The 21,694-nt window shown below is 59.4% G+C and overlaps 1 protein-coding gene across 1 annotated transcript; it reads right to left on the bottom strand.

Moving 5' to 3' along the window:
• Positions 1-14,279: 14,279 nt before the first annotated feature.
• On the bottom strand, positions 14,280-21,013 carry RNF112 (ring finger protein 112). The gene is made up of 15 exons (XM_057715827.1): positions 20,971-21,013; positions 18,504-18,716; positions 18,289-18,329; positions 17,470-17,755; positions 17,143-17,349; positions 16,906-17,034; positions 16,630-16,734; positions 16,173-16,223; positions 15,875-15,931; positions 15,723-15,797; positions 15,502-15,619; positions 15,208-15,374; positions 15,079-15,132; positions 14,881-14,955; positions 14,280-14,750 (listed from the first exon to the last, which is right to left on the bottom strand). The coding sequence occupies exons 2-15, from the start codon at positions 18,555-18,557 to the stop codon at positions 14,280-14,282; spliced, it is 1,890 nt and encodes a 629-aa protein (XP_057571810.1). The 5' UTR covers positions 18,558-18,716; positions 20,971-21,013.
• Positions 21,014-21,694: the final 681 nt, after the last annotated feature.

Genomic DNA, 21,694 nt, shown 5'->3' with positions numbered 1-21,694 from the left:
TGAGATCTAGCTACAAGTGTCAGATCAGTTCCAGATGTCAGAGGCTGCTTTTCTTCTCTCTTGGTTCCTCTTTTGGCCAAAAGATGGATGACATCAGGCCGTAGGACATTAATTCATGATGTCCAGATTTCTACCCTTGTCAAGATTCTGTTGATCAAGATCAGAAGCATGTGTATTACACATACTCTCTAGTTGATCCAAGGTTAATCTCTTTCTTCTTTCTGTTGTAGGATGCATTGTCAAAACATCTGCTGTGACAACGGCTGCAAGGTAGCATTTAAAACTCTGGACAGACCTGTATGTACAGCAAATGAAACCGTCAACAAAACGGAAAGGGAGAAACAAATGGGAGAAAATATTTGCACATGATGCAGTGGATAAGGGGTCAATCTCCAAAATACACAAACAGCTCATACAGGCTCAATATTGAAAACCACCCAATTAAAAAAATGGACAGAAGACCTAAATAGCCATCTCTCCAAAGAAGATAATACAGATGGCCAACAGCACAGGAAAAGATGCTCGACTCACTAACTAATTAGAGAAATGCAAATCAAAACTACAGTGAGGTATCACCTCACACCAGAATGGCCATCATCAAAAAGTCCCCAAATAATGAATGCTGGAGAGGGTGTGGAGAAAGGGTAACCCTCCTGCACTGCTGGTGGGAACGTCAGTCAGTGCAGCCACTACGGAAAACAATAGGGAAGTTCCTTAAAAAACTAAAAATAGAGGTACCATATGACCCAGCAGTCCCACTGCTGGGTATATATCTGGACAAAACTATAATTCAAAGATACACGCACCTCTGTGTTCATAGCGGTATTCACAATAGCCAAGACATGGAAACGGCCCCAGTGCCCAACAGCAGATGACTGGCTTAAGAAGATGTAATACACACACACACACACACACACAAATGGAATATTAGTCATAAAGAAAGAATGAAATACTTCCATTTGCAGCAACATCGATGGACTTAGAGATGATCATACTTAGTGAAGTGAGTCAGACAAAGACAAAAGTTATTTGATATCACTCATGTGGAATCTAGAAAATAATACAAACAAATCTGTATACAAAACAGATGGACTCACAGGCACAGAAAACAAACCCGTGATCACCACAGGTGGGGGAGGGGTAAATCGGGATGAGAGAGTAACATATAACCCACTCCACACCCGGCTGAAGCGACAGGGAGTTACTGCGCAGCACAGGGAACTCTACTCAGGATCTTGCAATAGCCTACAGCTGAAAACAATCTGAAAAATATATATATATAAAACTGAATCGCTTTGCTGTAAACCTGAAACGAACACAATATTGTAAATCAACTATATTTCAGTTGAAAACAAAAGTCTCAGGAAGGTACACGTAAACCAACAGTAAAATAGGCAAAATAATACAAACAAAATGACTCAGTGCTTCCTATAGGTCTCCAAGCCAACAGGGCCCAGAATTCAGTTGGGTCCGCTCCCGCCCAGCCCAGTCACACACTCTTCTGTCTGCCCCGTGGTACGCGTGCAGGCGTCACAGGAAGTGTTTGCTACCGCAGGCTAAGGGCAAACCAAAGGCTGTGTCACCGTCCGCGACGCTTCAGCAAGCGCATTTAGATCCGTTTGTTGGGCCTTCAGGACACACATGGCATCATTTATGACTTCTGTGACGGTTAGAGACAAGTGCGGACCACTTTCTCGAGCTGTTTTATTCCCTTTATGGGAACTGTATTCTGTGCAGTAGGCATGGAAAGGGAATCCACTCTCCCTCCTGGAAGTTGTTTTAGATGACTTGTGTTAATTTTGTAACAGGAGCTCTGGATATTCTGTTTAGGACGTATGATGGACTGGAGGGGTGGTTGTCTTCAGTGTCTGGACACCTCTAACAGCTACTCAGAATACACAGGATAAGTCAGAATGTCCACGTGAGACGGCACAGCCCAGCGGAGCCTGGATCGCACGGGGAGTATAACCAGCATTTACGGTAACAGCAGTGAGTCCATCGGGCTGGTGTTTTTAGATTTACGGTCTTGAGGCGTCACCGATGCCAATCTGCTATTTCAAACCGACCTTTCACTGAGTGCCCCCGAGGTTTTCTCACCCGGCAACCTGACCTGGAGCTTGTCAACTGGACAGTCACTGGCGCTCACTTAGGGTGGGAGGAGTTCCAGCGTGGAAAGCCTTGTCAAAAAGCCTTGTCGTACACGGGGCTGACTCTTGTCCTCCTTGAGAGACTGTTTCATTTTGCTCTGGAACAGTTAAGCTGCGAGGGATCCGTTTGATCCTTCCAGCTATTTGTTCCCAGAAACACCCACACTGTTTCAAGGAATTAAACAACATCTTGGACCCAAAGATGTAAAATTCAGAATGTCAAGCAACCAACTAAAAATCAATAGGCATGACTTAAAAAGGAAGGGAATTCTGAAATGTGCTACAGGGTGGATGACCCTTGAAGACGTTATGCCCCATGAAATAAGCCAGTCACCCAAGGACAAATACTGTGTGATTCCACTCACGTGAGGTTCCTAGAACTGTCAGAGTCACAGAGCAGCACGGTGGTTTCCAGGGGCTGGGGCGAGGGGCAGGGGGAGTTAATGGGTAGAGAGCTGCAGCTGGGCAGTATGAAAGCAGTTTGGAGACGACGGTGGTGACGGCTGCTGGGTGTACTTAAGGCCAGCAAACTGTGCACTTTAAAATGATGACAATGGTAAATTTTGTTATATATATTTTAAAGCTATTTAAATTTTTAAAAAATCAATAGGCATGAAAAGAGGCAGGAAGATATTACCCATAATCAGCAGAAAATTACATCAGTAGAATCGGACCCGAAAGTGACAGAGATGATGGAATTCACGGACAAAGACATAAAAACAGCGTCATCAAGACACCCTGTGTGCTCGAAAATGCAGAGGGCCAGGAGAGCAATGGGAGATACTGAAAAAAGAAAGACTAGCTGGGATTAACGGTAGAGTAGATATTGCAGAGAACAAATCAGCGAAGAAAACGACAGGGAAAGAACGAAGAGAAGGGAAGAAAGAGCATCACAGCTATATCAACTGGTCAGGCATAAACCAACAGATCCAAGAAGCTCAAGGAACCCTCAGCACAGGAACCACAAAGAAAACCACACCAAGGCACATCCTGTTAGCTAATACTTTATTTATTTTATTTTATTTTATTTTATAGTTGTGGCACACGGGCTTAGTTGCTCCATGGCATGTGGAATCTTCCCAGGGCAGGGCTCGAACCCGTGTCCCCTGCATTGGCAGGCAGATTCTTTACCACTACGCCACCTAGGAAGTCCAAGCTAATACTTTAAATGTAAATGGTGTCAATACTACAAACGAAACGCAGATACTATCAGAAAGGGTAAAAAAAAAAAAAAAAAAGCCAAACGCAGATATACTGTGCATAAGAAACCCACTTTATTTTTTTTCTTTTTTTGGCCACACCGCTAGGGCATGTGGGCTCTTAGTTCCCTGACCAGGGATTGAACCCAGGCCCCCTGCAGTGGAAGCTCAGAGTCTTAACCACTGGACCACCAGGGAAGTCCCAAGAAACCCACTTTAAACATAGAGCCGCAGACAGTTAAAAGTGAAAGAATGAGAAAAGATATTCCATGCAACCACTGAAAAGCACACCTGGAATAGCTATTAATATCAGACAAAGTGGATTCAAAAGGACGGTTACCAGGGTTGCAGAGAAAACGTGGTAATGCTGCATCCAGAAGGAAGACACGACATCCCTAAGGTGCGTACAGCTAGACACAGGACTCCAGAGCACAGGAAGCAGAAGCTTGTAGAGCCCCAGGGAGGCGCAGACAGACCCACAGTTATAGTTGGAGGTTCAGCCTTCCTCTCTCAGTGTCTGATACCCAAGGAGACACGAAATCAGCAGACACAGGGGACTTGGCAACACTATCAACCGTGTTGACCTAATTAACACATTTTAAAGGCTGCATCCAACAACATGGAATCATTCCTACTGCCCCTCTCTCTCTGCGGTTCCACACAGACAGGTCCTCTGACAGAGGAAGGGGGTTCTTACTTTGTCCTGATTCTCTGTAAACCCCTCATCTGGCGGGGCGAGCCCTCCCTGCTGTGCAAGTGAAAGGCTGCCGTGGTCTGGACGCAGTGGGATGTCCTGGAGCCCAGCCTGGTCACTCTGTGTCTCGGACAGAAATAAGAGCAAAGGCCAGGCGCCGTGGTACCCACCCCGGAAAAGCGCCCCCGGCTGAAATGGGCTGTGCACCACTTTGGATTCCCGGGAATAATGATGCTGGCTTAACTGAAGATAAAGAATCAGGGGAAGCCATGGCCACATCCAAAACACTATCCTTTGTCAAGGGCTCCATTTGAGGAAATCAAACCAGTTACTTAAAACATTCAGAGAAACAAGGGACAGCTTTTCACAGGACCCTCACGCTGTCACATCCCCATGCTTCCACAGTCCGCAGGGGAGGTCAGTGTGAGAGGTTTGGCCGCCGTGGAGAGTTGCGCCGCGTCGCAGTGCGGCAAGTGAATTCCCTGTTCTGCTCACCCGGGCCGCCCAACCCTAACTCTGCAACTTTCCTCCCTCCCTCCCTCCCTCCTGCTGCGTGGGCCTCAGTCATGCTTCGCGGGATCTTCTTTGCGGCCTGTGGGCTCTGGCTCCCCGACCAGGGACGGAACCCAGGGCCCCTGCATTGGGAGCGTGGGGTCTTAACCGCTGGACCCCCAGGGAAGTCCCTCTGCAACTTTTCTGACTTGATTCTGTCATTTACGAACTTTTTCTCTGCAGCTGGCCCGTGTTCTGCTTTTTTCTGTTTTTCCTGTCCCTCTAACTAATGAGTCCACATTTTCACTTGCTTTTACCTGTGAAGGAGTCCAGTGCTTATAGCAAAGGATTCTCAAGAGCTTTTCAGGACTCCTACTATTTTGTCGCCTTTTACGACAGATCTTAGGGGAATCTGTCCTGCAGGAGGGATCTGAAATTATTCAATATGTAGATGATTTGCTGGCAGCCTCGGAAACTAAAGAGTAAGAGGCCTCACTGGACACACTGCAGGATTACCAGGCAGAGATCAAACACCCGGGGCAGTCGCCGTGGAAGGCCACCAACGGTTCGCATCTAGGGGTAGCCAACTTTGCAGATGAAATGGCCTGTGACAGAAAATGCAAGTTAGACACCTTGGGGACTCGTGGGATATTTTCCAAGGTGGCCTCCAGCGTTTACAAGAATAGGCGAAAACCTCTGATGGACCACCTGACTGATAACAGTCTAGACCCTTCGATTTGACCCCTGGAACCTGAAGAGGCTTCTGGATGCCTGGAGTCGGCTGGAGTCTCTCCCCAGCTATGAAGATTCCCGCTTCTGATAAAACCTCCCACATAATTCGCCCTGAAGACAAAGGCGGCCCTGCTGGCAGAGCTTAACTGCCAAGTCGGCGTCGGGCTCCAGGCCCGGCTTCCCAGCGTGTGCGGAGTTATCCTTGGGGCGGCGGCGGCAGCAGACTCACGGGTGGAAAGGGCTCGAGCCGTCTTCGGGTCATTGGACTTATCTGCACGTCCCACGCGCCCTGACAGCCCTCTTTCAAGTGCGCGACACCCAGCACTGCGGGCGCGCCGTCCGGGAGTGTGGACGAGCACTGCTACCCAGCCCCGATGCTCTAACCAGACCTGGCCAGCAGCCGGGGGGCGGGGACACCATGGCAACCACGGAAGACAACGGACCTGGTCTGACTCACCTGACTTCGCTGATGTGACCACGCCCCCTGCGGGTCAGGTGTCGGGGTGAGAAGGGCTGAGCTAAGACGTCCATGCGGTGGCAGGTGCCCGGGAAATCTCAGAAGCTGAGGTTTTGCCTGGAATAAAACAGCACAAGCCAAGTTCACGATTAGCAGCCACTGGGACCACCATTCTCAGTTCAAGACCTAAAGCAAACCGACACACAGCAGACATCTGTAAGCAGCTGTTTAGGGCCTGCTACGCAACAGGGCGAATCTGGGAAAACGGGGCATTCTTGGCAGCGGTGGGAACGAAAATCTCTCACAGGAAGTGAAGTGCTGAGCTGTTGGGGGCGTCACGGCTCATGCATCAGCAGGTGTGGCAGCGTCCACGTGGACTGACGGTGGCTTCTGGGGAGGTGGCTTCTGGGGAGGTGGCTTCTGGGGAGGCGGCTTCTGGGGGAGGCAGTCTTGCTGACGCGGCTGCAGAAGCCCCTGCTGAATCGCGGACCTTCCCCCCTTGCAGCTCAGCAGGTAACTGCGGCTCATTTTCAAAAATACGCTTCCAAAAGGAAAGGGACAAATGGGCTGAGAAAGGGGCCAAAATAAATTCGACCGAACTCTGGCTGTCGGCGAACAGGACTGCTGCCCCGCACCTGCCTGGTGAGACGTGTCATCCCTGAGTCACAGGAGTCGACCGTCCGGGGGGACTTTACAGCCACCGGACTCTCACCAGACAGACGACACAGCGTCCACCGCGTACCAGAGACGGGCCGTGTGTCCACAGCGTCCTTCCAGGCCACTGCCAGGCAAGCGCAGGACGCCCGCAGGACCAGCTTCTCCAGGCAGCGGGTGGCAGCGGGTTCCGTAGAATGGAGGCCTGTGTGAGGTGAGCAGTGTCGTCGTGCGGGGTGCAGGACGTCCAGCTGCCCGGACGCCCGCCCCGTCCCCTCGGCCCTCCAGAGGGGTGGACAGGACGAGCCCAGCCCCGGAAGCTCCATCCCGCTGTCTACCGGGTGGGGCCCGCTTGGAGCGGCCCCTCCTGCTGCACCACCGCCGCCTCTGAACTCACAGACTGGTGTTTGGCAGGCCTGTGACCTTGGATCTGAGACTGTATCCCACGGGCACAGGACTCTTGTGCCGGCTCCTCTCATAAGCAGGTTCAGTGCCGAAAAGGGCTGCTCTCCCTGGAAACCCTTGGACCTCACGTCGTAGGACCGGAAAGGACTGGTCAGAGGAGGTTTCACAGGCACCCGGGTGCTGTCACCCCCAGGAGGGGCCCTTTCACGTGCTCTGACATTGCTCCCACACGAGAGGAAAACCCAGCTGGATCCGTGCTTCCAAGGTGAAGGGGGTTCCCACGAGGACTGGACACACGTTTCCTAGAATCACCGACATTGTTCTGAACTTGACGGAGAAGAGCTTCTCTCGTGGAGTTACCACCGCAGGCAGCCCCGCCGTCCTGGTCACAGCAGCGACGCCTCAGCCGCTCCAAGACTCTCGATTCACTGGCCCCAGACGTGCTGTCACACTGCTGTTTCTCTGTCCCCCCAGTGATGGTCTCCTCAGGTTTCCCAAATAGGCATGGTCTGGGCACAGGAGTCCAACAACCCAATTATCCCCAGAGCGAAGTTGGGACCCTCTTCGTAACTTGGGACAATACTAACGAAAAGTAACTAACATGCGCCTCGATACTGTTGGAGAAAAAAACATCCAGGGCCCTTGTTAAAAAAGCACAAGGTTGACGGTCCTCCAGCGGCCACCAAGGTAGGGGCAGCCGTCTTGCAGTGGAGGCGAGATCGGGCTCAACTCCACACACGACAAGGAAAAGTGGGAGCAGGGTCGGGTTGTCGGTGGATAGAAAATCACAAAGAGGGAACATCAGGGAACGGGGGGCATCCTGGCTGAACTGACCTCACCAGAGCCTTACTGAAGGCCAGCCAGGGTGACGGGACAGCGCCTGGGGGGCCAGGGGGAGGCACCTGATCAGACATCCAGGGTGATCAGGTACCGAGAGAGGGGACTCCGGCGAAACTGACGTGCTGAAGTTGGACAACACAGAGGTGAACACAGAAGCCGAAACCAGGGCCTGGCTGAGGGGAGATCAGGAGACCCTGGGTTTGGTCGAGGAGAGCATCCTTGTCAACACTCAGACCCCAAACATGACACCCCGTGTCTGAGGCCAACGGCCTCTGTAAGTGGAATCGTGTCCCCTGGGCCCGCCCTCGGTGGAATCTGTTCATCAAAGGGTCTGTTTGGGGCCATCCAAGGACAAAAAGAGACTTCTTAGATCCAATCCTTGGAGGAAGAGCACAGGCAAGGTCTAGCTGATGCTTTTTTTTTTTTTCCCTCGTCGCGCAGCTTGTAGGATCTTAGCTCCCTCCCCGGGGATCGAACCCGCACCCTTGGCAGTGAACATGTGGAGTCCTCACCACTGGACCGCCAGGGATGTCCCTAGCGATGCTTTCTGACGTTAATACTTTGACTAGTAAACCTAGCGTTTGGAGACAATTACAACAATATATAAAGACAACTGCAATGGAAACGGGAGAGACGTGGAATCGGACTGTGGGGATGACTCCGTGCTGGGACCAAAGCTCCCCACGGTCTCAGAGGCCTCTTGGCAGTAAGGCAGCTGGGCTTCGGGACAACCCCGCTCCGAGACACCGTCGCTAGCTCAGCCGACAGACCCGCTGCTGTCACACGGTGACTGACCTGCACTGATGTGGAAAATGGCCTCGAGGGGGGTTTGTCCTCGAGACGTGGAGCCACCAGAGCCGTGGAAGCTGACTCTGAACCTCCCAAGGGCACCTCACCAGAGGTTATCTGTGCTACCTCCTTTGATACTAGGTAACAGCCGCAGTGTCTTTGCCTTTGGTGTCTGGGAAATCTTATCTGAGACGACAAAACAATTACGGAAGGGCTGAAGTCACCCCATGCGTGTGAGGCTACTTGTGTGATTAGGGGGTCCCAGGACAAATGCGTGTGGTGCCACAAGACAAACTCTTACGTCGCTGGATTACTGGGCCCTGAAGACACGCTGTCCCTGAGGCTAAGACTGGGTGAGACTTCGCCAGCAAAGCGGTACCGCAGCAGTTCATTACGCAACAGGGCGGGCGACAGCGTGAACAGCCTGTGAAACTAGTGCACCGTGGGGGGGCGGGGGCATGCTGCCCCCCAAAGCGACCTCTTGGCATGCGGATTTTTTTTTTTTGGCCACGCCGTGTGGCTTATGGGATTTTAGTTCCCTGACCAGAGATCTAACCCGTGCCCTCTGCAGTGGACGCACGGAGTCCTAACCACTGGACCGCCAGGGAAGTCCCTGAATATGTTAAGGGACTTTGAGAAATGGGAGATTCAGGAAGAACTTTCTGACCTTCCCCTGAAACTGGTCATAAAACTGTTGTGTGATGGGTGACCCTGCTCATACCTGGAGGAAAGGAGTGTCCTTATCGCCAAGGGTGGCGGGAAGAGGGGAGGAAAGTGCACAGACAGGCCTTGCCAAATCCCCCGTTCACTCCCCATAGCCAGTACCCTTCCTGGTTCTAGAACATTCTCCACAACCTCCCACTCATCAAGCCCTGCATGAAACACACAGGTGCAACCACCTCTTCAGGCCTTCACTTCCTCACCAAGGCTCCCGTATCACAGACGACTTACATTAAATAAACCTGTGTGCTTTTCTCTTGTTAATCTGGCTGTTGTTACATGGGCGCCAGCTGAGAATCTAGATGGGTGTGTTAAAAAACAAAATTCAACTGCATAAATTTTGAAAATCTTGTTGGCTTTGTTCAATGATTCATGAATTAGACAGCATCCCAACCAGCAGATAGAGAGGAGCTCCGAGGAGCTGTACAAAACCACATAAAACACAGGTCCTTTAAAATTTACTGACCGAGCAAGACTCGGCGTGTACCAAGGGCAGAAAGTTAAAGACACAGACAAGAAACAAAGAGATAATGTCACCACATGGTGGCCTCCAGAGGACTTTGTCCAGCTCCGCTCCTCTCTCAGCTGGCCCTCCTGCCAGCTGGAATTGGGAACAGAAAACAGAAAAGCACTGGCAGGTTGTGAAAAAGGTGACCCAACAGGGAGTCGTCACAAACATCTGGACACCAAGGGGGGAAGTGGGGGTGGGGGGGTGATGAACTGGGAGATTGGGGTTGCCACATATACATTAATACGTATAAAACAGATGACTAATGAGAAAAATGTCGAATTATACACTTTAAATATGTGCAGTTTTATTGTATGTCGATTATATCTCAATAAAGTTCCTCAAAAAAACAAAACAAAAAGAAAAGGGAGTCTCCAGGATGAAAGGGAAAGGAGTGTGGGTATGAGGACCAAGGGGCAAGAGGAGGGAGAAGGGACAGAAAAAACTGAAAACGAGAAAGAGAGAAGAGGAGAGGGGAGAGAGAGAGAGAATGCTGTTTCAACTCACCCCCGCGGGCCGCTACGCAAGCGCCACTTCAAGCTTCCACCCTGTCCACTGCCCCCCGGGAAACCAGCCAGCTGTACGCCTCCCACCTGTCTGTCACCCGTCAAGGTGACCGCTCCTGGCCAGCGGGAGCCGGGATGCTGGAGCTGCCCGACGTCACCCTCTGGGAAGGAGAGGCCAGGAGCAGGAGAGGACAGAGAGAGGAGAAGCGGGGAGCTGAGGAGAGGGAAAGGCCAAAGGGCAGGGGGAAGCAAGGTCCTCGGAGTGGCCAAGGCACACTTACCAGACGCGGAGATGCTGACGCACGTGGTCCAGGCCACGGCTCATCACCCGCAGGCACGCTGCGCCCCGTGGTCCCAGAGGGGACGGAGGGCCCCACGACGTCCCGCCAGAGTCGTCACGGAGTATGCTACTGACCCGGGTTCTTGGACGCTTTAATCAACAGAAACTGATAAGAGGCCAGACGAGGACTCGGGGAGCGGGAACAAGTAACAGGTGCCCGAGCTGTCCCGCGGAGGGCGGGCCGGTCCCTTAAATAGGATGAGGGTGGGGGCAGGCCGGCGGATGGGCCGGAGGGTGGTCTGCCCAGCCCCTTGGCGGTGCCGTGTGCAGCGGGCACGCGCGGTTCCCTGCTTTTGCTCCCGGCACCTCCGCAGGGGCGGTAGGTTCGTGGCCGTTTTGTATCTCATCGTTCCTAACTGCCCCCACCTGTGCACCCAGGTTATTTGTCATTCCGTATAGATTCTCTGTATCTGTTGCTCCAGGAGACGCTTGTCCAGGTGCAAGCATTCCGGTAGAGTCCCAGGTCCCAGCCTCTCTCGTTACTATAAAATAGCAAAAAAAAAGGGGAAAATTCTGAGGGTAAATAAGACTAAATTTTCCTTGTTATCAAAGGGAAAGACATCTTTGCTCCCCCTCCCTTTTCTTAGGACTTTTCCTAGAGAAAACAATTTGTAAATTCTACCTCTGTCCTTTCAATATGTATGCAAATATTTTTAAAGGCTAAATAAGCTTCTTTTTTAAAAAAAAGATTTATTTATTTAAGGCTGCGTTGGGTCTTCCTTGCTACACGCGGGCTTTCTCTACTTGCTCTTTGTTGCAGTGCGTGAGTTTCTCATTGCGGTGGCTTCTCTTTGTTGTGGAGCAGGGCTCTAGGTGCTCGGGCTTCAGCAGTTCTGCACGTGGGCTCAGTAGTTGTGGCACATGGGCTTCGTTGCTCCGTGGCATGTGGGATCTTCCCGGCCCAGGGATGGAACCCATGTCCCCTGCATTGGCAGGCGGATTCTTCACCACTGCGCCACCAGGGAAGTCCCTAAATAAACTTATCAGAATTAAAACCCAGGGATTTTTTTTTTTCCCAGAACGCGCTCCTCTTTTCAGTGTCAACATCATGGGGCTGCTATAACAAAATCCACGGATCGGGTAGCCTGTAAACAGCAACATTTATTTTCGTGGTTGAGGAGGTTGGAAGTCCAGAATCACGGCGCCCGCAGACACGCTGTAGTGGCCGGTGAGGGCCCGCTTCCTGGCACATAGCTGGCCGGGTAGAAGAGGGTAGGGGCTCTGCAGGGTCTCCAATCTCTAACAAGGGCACTGATCCCAAATGCAAGATCCCAAATCCCTCAGGATCTAATGCCCTCCCACAGGCCCCCCCCCCAGTACCGTCACCCTGGGCATTAGGATTTCAACATATGAGCCGGGGGTTGGGGTGGGGGGAGGGGCAGGGGTGACACACCTCAGCCCGCGGTGCGGCGGGGCTAAGGATGCCGTTTCTCTTGCGTGTGGCACGGCCATCTTCAGCGCCAGGGAGGCCCCAGAAGCAGGAACCGCAGGCGAAGTCCCCAGATTTCTAAACCAGACACTTGTCACACGAGGACCTTGGAGTCAGTGGCCTTCTCCAGAGGGAAGAGACACCAGCCAGGCTGCGAGGCCCCATGCCGTCGCCCGGGCTCGCGTGAGCTGCAGAACCAGCGTCGGAAACGCGGGGGTTTCGTATCCAGAGGCGTGGTCTCGGGATCCGGGAGGCTGTGGGGTGGGGCTCACCTGCGTGAGGACGGGGGCGTCAGAGAGCGCGTGTGCAAGTTCCTGGCTCACCTCTGACTCATTTTTCCGACGGAGACACGTCACCTCTCTGAGCTTCTGTTAGAAACAGGTCCTCGATGTACGGCACGGGGTGATCCCAGGCTCTCCGGAGATGCTGTTTGGGAAGACGCTTTGAGAGCGACGGGGCACAGGACAGATGCGACCTGATCGGACTCATCCGGCCTGTGCAGAGCGCTTGCCCTCCAGGCCATCTCCCCTTCCGTCCAGCGAGGAGGGGGAGCGCCACACGGCAGCTCCTCCCAGTGCCGGGGGTGAGGGGTTCCAGCTCAGCACCCTTCCTCCCCGCCTCCCCTGAGGCGCCCCCACGTCCTGAGCCTGCCAGCCTCAAAGGCTGGGAGCTTGTGTAGCTCACGTGTCCACCAGATGGCAAGGGAACAACCCGGAGAGGTGCTTCCGGAAGACCTTTCCTGACAAGCACACACAGCCCGGCCCTGCCCCCACCTCTGGCCCCAACCCCAGAAGGTCGAGGGTCACCCTCAACCCCGCGTCTCCATCCCCCAGCCCCCAGCCGGCTTTGGGACTTCTCCTCTGTCCCCCACTTCCAGGCTGCAGCTTCTGCTGTTGAACCGTGCGTCCCGGACCACATCCTTCTACCTCTGTCTCCCGACCCTGCTTCCCAGAGCCGGACCTGGTAGGGAGCGTCTCCGTTTCAGCGCAGCGGACTCTGGGGGGACACCAGCTGGGGGATCAGGGGGCTGGAGCGCCCCTTCTGCCATCGGTCAGCTGGGAGCATCAGCTGAGTCCCCCTTCTCGGTGGGCACCCGAAATGCCGAGACGGGTCCTGGGGCGGGGGCAGGCAGCCAGGGGCTCGCCCAGCCGCGGGCCCGGGCGTGGCCCGGCTCCTCCGGCTTCCAGCTCCCGCAGCCCCTCCCCGTCCACCTCCACCCTCTCCTTCTGCCGGGACAGGTGCCAGGTGGCAACCTCTCACAAGGTCCGCCGAGGCAGGAGAGACCAGGGGAGCGGGAGCCCAGGTCCCAGGGGACACGCCCGAGCCCTCCCGCCCTCGGCTCCCCTGTCTCTGGAACGTCGGCCCCTCTCCCCGTCCGCAGGTCCCGTCCCGGAGCGCCCTGTCCCCACGGCCCCGCGGAGGCTGACGCGGGAGCCGTTCGGTCATTTACTGGGAAGCGGACACTCGAGCACACACACTTTATTTTGCACACGATGCGCCCATTAACCCTTCGCGGTTTCACAGCCTAGAAGCCTTCCTCCTCCTGGGCTTCGCTGTGGGGACTGCACCCAGGTCTCCGGCTGCTGCGACCGAGGGTCTCCCCGGGCGGGGGGCGTGTCCCACAGACGTGCGTCCCCAGGACATTCACAGGATCTGCTCTGAGGGCTGTCGGTGCCACTCAGAATACAACTACAGGTGTTTTTCTTTGGTTTTTGACCGGTTGTGGGGATGGCATTCCACAAAGAACGTGGGCACTGACCAGGCTGCACAAAGGGCACCACCACGAGGGACACGTGAGGGACCCCGTTCACAGCGCGCATGCGGGAGGAGGGGCGCCCCGTCCTGCTGGGGCAGCTTTGGAAAAAGTCTCCGCTCAGGGTGGGGTCAGGCCACCGTGCACCACCGGACCCCGGGGATCTTCCCCGTGGCCCTGCCCCGTGGCCCCTCCCGTTCCTTCCCCAGCCCCTCATCAGGGCGGCCGAGCTTGAACACCGAGGTCACCGTCCTGGGGCTGCTCGCATCTCTGGAGGGGAGGCTTCCAGAATGGCGCCCGCGCAGCCCCCTGCAATCCCAGGAAGTAAGAAGGGCGGGGAAGGTGGGCCACGCTCTTGGTGGGAGACCCCGGGGCCCAGCTCACCCAGGAGGAGAGGCAGGCTGGCCCTCATCTGCGACAGAAACAGCCCCCAGACACGCCCCTGCCCTGGGCCTCCTCGTGTTCTTGGGCCCACCTGGATTCTCGGTCACCACCCGGATGGGGTGTGCGACCCGTGCTGTGTGGCACACAGGGGCCCTCGGAACAGTGCCCCCCAGCCCCCCCACATCCTCCCCTCCCCCCGGCATCTCTCCCCTGGAGCGTCCGGGGGGCGGTCACTCCTCCTGCAGCAGGGGCTCCCGGTCCCCCTCCTGCACCCGCTCATCCTCCTCCTTCTCCATGCAGCCCACTGTGGCTGCCAGCCCGGCACCCACACCTCCCCCGACCACGGCCGCCCCCGTGGCCCCCACCGCGGCTCCCGCGGCCACCATCCCAGCTTCCGCGGCCAGCGCTGCTGCGGCCATGCCCGCGCCCACCACGCCTCCGGCCAGGCCCATGAGCCCCGCGCCCACGGCGCCCCCCACGGCGGCCAGGTGGCCGCAGAAGCGCACGGTGTAGGAGTCCATGAAGGCCTTGGCCTCGGCCTGCAGCTCAGCCTCCAGGGCCTCTAAGGTCTGCTCCCTGCCCGCGCACAGCAAGGCCGCCCCGTGCCGGGCCAAGAGCGCATCCTTCTGGGTCGACAGGAGGTTCCGCATGGTGTCCGGCAGGACCCGCAGCGCGGAGAATATGCGCTTGGTGGCCGCGTCCTGTGACGGAGGAGGAAGGAGGGGCCCTGACCTGGAGCCCAGGGGCCTCCCACCGGACGCCCGGGCCCCCTCCTGCCGGACGCCCGGCCCCCCTCCTGCCCGGCGCCGGTCTCTGGGGGCCCAGGCTCACCTGCTGCCGCACATACTCCTCAAACTCCCTCTTGGCGGCCTCCACCGTCCGCAGGTCGTGCAGCTGGGCGGCCATCTGTCCACGGGAAAGCCCGGCTGCCTCCCTCCTTCGCCCCCGCCCGGCGCTGCCGGCTCCCCGGCTCCATCCTGGGGCACCCGGGCCACCTCCCCTGCCCACGTCCTCCCCGCAGCCCCGTACCTCGTCCGGAGAGGCGCACCCGGGCCCCGTCCTGCCCATCCAGCCCGAGAGGTTCTGCGGAGACAGCGTCGGGGGGTCAGGGGGCGCGGGGGCCCGTGGGTCTCCTGGGGCTCCGGGGAGCTTTCACACCTTGATCTCCTGAGCCAGCTGCTGCCCCGTGAGCAGGCGTCTGTCCCCCCGGGCCGCGGGGCGGCCCTCGCTCCCGTAGCCCTGGCAGCGGCTCTTGGCGTGCAGGGGGGCCGCGCTCAGCACGTCGGCCACGTAGGCGCGGAGGTGGCCCGCGTCGTCGCCTGCGTCTGAGGAAGCGCGTCTTCATGCGGGGGCGCCGGGGTGGGGGGGGCCGGACCGGCTTCGGGAGGAGCAAGGGCGTGGGGCTGGGCGAGGAGGCGGGCCGGGCGGGGGGCTCTGCTCCGGGACACTCACCGCCTGGGGCGCCGTGGCCTCTGCTCGCCCGCCGCCTGGCGGGAGCCGGGAGGAGGCAGCAGCGGGCTCGCCTCCCTTGCAGCAGCCCCTGCACCCTGGGGTATTTGCCAAACGATTTCTAGAGAGGAGCGGGGCCGCTCTGCGTGGGCTGGCTGACGGGACCCTCCCCGGCTCCCCCGACCTCCGGCCCGTCCGCCCGCTCCCTCGGCCCCCTCCCTCACCTGGATGGTGTCACCCACGTGCCCCTGCCCTGCCTTGCTGGGGTGGGATGAGTCACGGACTAAGAGGTCCAGGTGCTGGAAGAGAAGGGGTGCTGACACCGCAGCCGGGCTGTCGGGGGCTGGGGTGCCGCGTCCGGAAACGGGCGTCTCACCTGGATGGGCACCATCCCATAATGCCTGCCCATCACCTCGGCCACGTGGACAAACATCTGGGGACAGGGCACGGGGGTGACGGCCGGGCCACGGCAAGGGCTGGGCCTCCCTCCCCTGGGCCGCCTGGAGGACCCCGTCCCGGCTCCGGGCCCCGGGACCCCCCTGCCTCCTCCCGACCAGGCATCGCACGGTTCACCCTCTGCCCCCAGGCCCCCGGCCCTGCTGCGGGTCACCAAGTCCCGGCCTCAAGGTCGGTGCGGGGACAAGGCGCAGCCCCACCAGCAGCCGTCTCCTCACCTCCAGATACTCCAGGTCTGTATCCTTCAGCTCCTGGGAGGCCGTGAGGATCTGGAACCGAGGAGAACAAGGTGGGAGAGGGTGTGCGAAGGCAAAGAGACACTGGGAAGACCCTGGTGAGGAAGGACCCCCAGGCAGGCCGTGGGGCACAGGACGGGCAAGGGACCAGCCCGGAGGCCCCCTGCGGCCTGCGGGGTGGGGCTGGCCTGGCCTGGAGGGGTGGAAGGAGGCCGGGGAACGGTCCCCAGATCTTCGGCTGCCCCAGCGACCTCTGACCTGCCTTTAGGACAAATCACGTTCCCATCTTCACCGACTGGCAGGGGCACCCCCAGAACGGCGGAGACCCAGGACACAGGAGCCTCTGGGATCAAGGTGACCGTCCCCGGTGCTCAGAGGGCCAGACCCCGCTGAGATGGGGGTGGTGAGAGCTGAGCAGAGCCGGGGGCGGGGGGCTCACCTGGTAGGAGCTCAGCATGGAGGTGAGGGCGCAGAGCCGCGTCCTCGTTTCCCTGCTCAGTTCAGGGCTCATGGCGTCCCCTGTGTCCACCAGGAACACGGCCACCTGCGTGGGGGTGGGGGTGAGGGTGGGAACCGAGGGGTCAGCCTGCCGCACCCCCAGGTGCTCCGCCGCCCCCGCCCCTGCCCACCCAGTCTTCTCGTCCCAGGCCCCAAGCGCCCCCGCCCCCCGCCTCCCCCACCCGAGCCGGCCCGGCCGCCTCCCTCTCTCCCTCACCTTCCGCCCCTCCTTCCCCAGCAGGAAGGGGTGACTCCACATCCAGAGGCCCCGGGCGAGGCTGTTGGCGCTCCATCGCAACCCCTGCCCGGAGCCCGCTCCCCTCGGCCAGCCGCCCTCGCCGGACTCCTGTGGGGCAGAGACGCAGGGCATCCGTGGGGCCCCCGGCCCCACGCCCCTGCCCGAGCCAGGCTGGGACCCCACCCTGCGCCCAGCCGCGGCCCCGCCCGCGCTCACCAGGCCGGGCAGGCCGCGGAGCAGGTGGCTGAGCAGGAAGGCCTTCCCGGAGGGCGGCTGCCCCAGGACGGCGAGCAGGCAGACGGGGGTGTCCCTGGCCAGCGGGTGCTTCAGGCAGCGGTTGATGGCCCCCATCCTCAGGATGAGGCCCCCGGAGGCGCCGACACGCACCAGCAGCAGCGGCTCAGCCCGCACGGCGCAGGCCTCCTGCGCCCGGAGACGGGCTCCCTGAGCACCCAGGCCGGGGCGTGCGCCCCCGAACGCCGGAGCCCGCCCGCCCCCGCGGCGCCCGGTCGGCACCCCGCCCGCGTCCCCGCGCCCCGGCACCTGCAGCGCGGCGGGCAGCGGCCTCTGCGGCAGGAGCCGCATCCTCTCCCCCAGGCCCCGGAGGCCCTTCCTCGGCTTGCAGGTCCTGCGGCACTCGGGGCAGCAGGGCGGCCCGCCGCCGGGGACGCGGTGGGTGCTGAAGCACCGCGGGCAGAAGTCGTGGCCGCAGTCCAGCGAGATGGGCTCGCGCGGCCTCTCCAGGCAGATGGAGCAGGCGGGCGGCTCCCGGGCTGCCGTGCGCCGGGACCCCAGCCCCAGCTCCAACGTGGGGAACGGCGCGTGGGACCTGGGGGCGGCGTGAGGGGCGCGGGGACCCCAGGGCAGCGGTGAGAGGGTGCCCGAGACGGGGAGGCCTGGGGGGAGCCGTCGTGGGCAGGCTCCTGCCGGGGTCTGGCCCCGCGTCTACCGGTCCCGGAGGGGAGGGTGGGGCGTGCGGACGAGACGGAGCTGGTGCGGCGCCCTGCCCGGAGCCTGGCACAGATGCCCACGGAAATCTTCCCCACAGCCTCCTGCTGCGGGGGCAGGGGTCCTTCCAGGGGTCCCTGACCTCTCCAGACCCCAAGGGGCGGGCCCCTTCTACCTTCTACGACCTCCCTGCAGCGGCTTAAACAGGCCAGGCGGTGGGGACCATGGGGGGCTCCCGCGGTGGGGCGCATGGCTCTCGGAAGAGTCCAGCTCCCAGCTGGCATCCACCCCCCCGCAGCACCCACCTGATCTCCCAGCCCTCCCTCCTCAGCCCGCAGACCCAGCCGTGCGCTCCCGGCCCCGGGACAGGCCTCCGTGCTCCAGGCCCACGGCCGGCCCGGCCCTGCCACCTACCAACTGTTGCTGCTGCTGCCCATGAAGCTCCGTTTTCTCTCCTTGAGAGAAAATTGGGGAGAAAAAACGTTACTCAGAAGAGAATCCAGACTTCTATCTTCATCCTGGATTTCAGGCGCCCCCCCATCCCCCTTTGCAGACCCATCCCCCACCCCAGGTGGCCCCTTCCAGGCGCCTCCCCCCCCCCCCCCCAGGTCTCAGGACCAAAGACTCGCCTGTTTGCCAAGCCGGTGACAAAAGGAAATGATTGACAAGGCGGACCTCGGCATGGGAGGCTGGCGTGGGGAGAGGCTCCGGAGCAGAGAGGAGGCCTGAGAGGCCTTCGGCAGCGCTGAAGGGAGCTTTTCTCCTGCAGGGGCTGGCGGAGCTGTGGCAGGTGGAGGCTGGGGCCGGGGGGTGGTCTTCCCAGAGGACACGATTCGGCAAGGCTGGAAAATAGATGTGACAGTCGGGAGAGGAGGCTGCCTCTGGACTCACCCCAGGGGGAGGAGACAGGACTGCGGGAACCAGGGCTCTGGAGGAGGGAGGGACGGAGCTGGGCCCAGAATCCCTGGCAGACGCTGGGATGCAGGCAAGCCGGGGTGGTGAGTCGCCATGGAGACGGGAGGGAAAGATAAGGACAGGGAGGGGGAGGGTGGATAGAGAGGAAGCCACATGGATGCGCGGCAGACACGGATGTAGGCCGGCACTGCCCCTGCTGGCCCAGAAGGGTTCTCCTGGGGCCACTGGGCAAGGGGTGCGGAGGCAGAGCTGTGGGAACCAGGAGAGAGCACGGCCCTCGCTGACCCAGAACCACGGACGGCCTCCTTCCTCCTGTGGACGGTCGCTGTACTGGGCACCTGCCCAGTGTGGGGCGTGATGCCACCCCACTGCCTGTGGCCTGCACGCCTCTCTCTCCGGCCCCCCGGCAGGGCTGTCCAGCTGCACCTTTCCTCAGCACCACAGGCTGCTCGGACTTCGGCTGCGTGTCCTCTGGTGTCTTCCTCCTTCAGTGCTTTTCACCCTCCTTCAAGCTTGTGACAGTTGCCCTGGCCCGTCCAACTGCCTCTTTCTGGGCTCCTCCTACGCACCCCTGGTGTGTGGCCAGACCCCTGAGCGCAGCTGACCCCGGGCTGCTCAGACACCTGCCACGGCTCCCCACTAACTGCTTCCAGGGGCCCGAACCTTCCTCGGCAGCCCTCCCTTCCCCACCGCCACTCGGTGTTCTCTGTGCCCGCAGGGGGACCCCCATCCCTCCTGAGACCCTCAGCGGCTCTGCTCAGGGGCCGCCCCTGTCGCCTGGACGTGATCTTGCCCTCAGGCAGCCTGGCTCTGGAGCAGGGTTGACCTGGCTCAGCTCCCAGCTGACCCCTGCGAGCCGGGCCCCCGGTGCTGCCTTTCACGTCTCTGAGCTCCAAGGGGTCATGAGTACAGACAGAAAACCCCTTGCCCGGGTGAAGAGTTATTCTTAAGCCAGGATGCAGGGCGGTGGAGGCACTCCTACCCTGGAGACGGCCAGGCGAGACCACCCCCAGCAGGCGGGCACGGCCCTGCAACGCGGGCTGGGTCTTGCTCCCTTGGGACTGGAGGGCCTCTGAATCAACGTAGAGACTCAAGCCCCCCAGGGGGGTGACAGCAAAGCCTCGCTGGGTGGGGTGGGAGGGCGGAGGTCGGGGTCGCCTCCACGGCTGTCCTCTGAGGCGGGTGGGTTTTCCCAATCAGGCAGCCTTGCGTCCCTGGCAGAGGGACGCAGGGAGAGAGCCCGGGCGCTAGAACCACTCGCCCTGTCCCAGCGCGAGACCCGGGAAGGGGGCGTCCTCTGGGAACCTCCGCTTCCTCAGCCAGGCAGAGACGTGGGAAGGCAGACAGGCACCCAGCCTCCCCCAGGTGACACTCCCTCAGGGCACACATCCCACTGTGGGACCAGGCTCCTGGTGGCCTGGCTCCGGCCGCTGACCTCCAGACCTCTGGCTCCAGCTTCTGGGCCGGGGAGGGCGGCGCGGAACCACTTTCAGATAAACCAGCTTCAGGAGCCAAACATCCATCTCCAGACAGGGACCCTATCTGGGGGGACTCTGGGTCCCTGGATGCAGGCAGGAGTTGTTTCACAGACCTGGGGGCACACGCACACACACAGACACACGCACAGGTACACGCGTGCACACAGTACGCACACACACGTGTACACACAGACACACACAGGCGCACACACGCACACACCATCCCACATGCCCTGCACGTCAATTCCTGGACACCCACATGATCAACACACTCCCCACGACCTGCACTTCACACACGTGCCTTCACTGCCCTCCCTCGCCTGTGGATCCCAAACACGTGTGCACATGCATGAACATGCCACACAGACTCACAACTGCACACACACATGCTCACTCGTTAACACTCGCACAGACACACTCTCACATGCACCAAGGCATTCACGCTCGTGCCCATGTACACTCAAGCTCACGTTCACTCCCACAGGCGCACACACACTCTTACCCACGGGCACACGAACTCACTCTCAACCTCGCAACCTATGGGGAGGTGCTGTTTTACTCCCATTTTACAGATGATGAAACTGAGGCCAGAGAGGTTAGGTCACTTCCCAAGGTCACACAGCTGTGAGTAGCAGAACTAGAACCCAAACCCAGGCCATCAGTCCACCCACCCAGCCACCCCTGTATCCATCCACCTTCTCACCCATCACCTCCAGCGTGTCAGCCCATCCAATCATCCATCCTTATGCTTCTCCATCCACATGACAGGTATTTACAGAGTACATTACACCGGGCAGCATGCTGGCCCTGAGTACAGACTGGTGGACACTCAGGGTGCTTCCAGTCGAGTGGGGAGGAAGAAAGGTCACTCGCCGAGTCCTGAGTGACAAGCTCTCTGCCAAAGGCCATGAGGAGAGAGGCGGGAGGACAAGCGAAGGCAGGGCACTCGAATCTGGACATCAGGGGAGGCTGGGCCCGAAGGATGAACAGGAGTGGCTGGCAAAGGTGGGGGTGTCAGAGGTGGAGCACGTTTCTGGCAGGGAGACTGGAGAGGTGGAGGAGGGGAGGCCGGGGCAGGGGGCACACAGGCGCCCCACCTGCAGCCTCAACCATCACTACCTGCCCCCCAGGGCTCTCTCGCAGGCCCAGGAGGCCACAGTCCTGTCGAGTCAGCGGCCTCCGGGCGCGATCAGGCGGGGTGAGCCCCACAGTCAGCTGCCTTCGTGCCGGGGACCCGCCCCCCAGGCCCCCACGCCTGCTCTCACCCCAGCCTCACCAGGGCGCGTCCAGGCCAGGCCCCCTCGTGTGAGCGGCAGGGACTTGGCCTGAGGGGGGAGGGGCGGGCCTTGGAGCTGTGGGGCGACAGAGCTGGAGGCAGGTGCCCTGTTTCTTTTAGTTTCGAATAAAGATCGAGCTGAAGCCAAGCA

This window comes from Hippopotamus amphibius, chromosome 17 (assembly GCF_030028045.1).
Source record: "Hippopotamus amphibius kiboko isolate mHipAmp2 chromosome 17, mHipAmp2.hap2, whole genome shotgun sequence".
Taxonomy (NCBI): Eukaryota; Metazoa; Chordata; class Mammalia; order Artiodactyla; family Hippopotamidae; genus Hippopotamus; species Hippopotamus amphibius.
Note: the sequence above shows the minus strand (reverse complement) of the source record. Positions and strands in the feature narration are given on the sequence as shown.

Bases quoted from the DNA above. Each gene is read 5' to 3' on its own strand.
- RNF112 (XM_057715827.1), bottom strand. From the start codon at position 18,557: ATGCCGAGGTCCGCCTTGTCAATCATTTCCTTTTGTCACCGGCTTGGC. The intron at 18,330-18,503 runs GCGAGTCTTTGG...TTTTCTCTCAAG, and splicing joins GTCACCGGCTTGGCAAACAG to GAGAGAAAACGGAGCTTCAT. The intron at 17,756-18,288 runs GTAGGTGGCAGG...CGCCGCCCCCAG, and splicing joins GGCAGCAGCAGCAACAGTTG to GTCCCACGCGCCGTTCCCCA.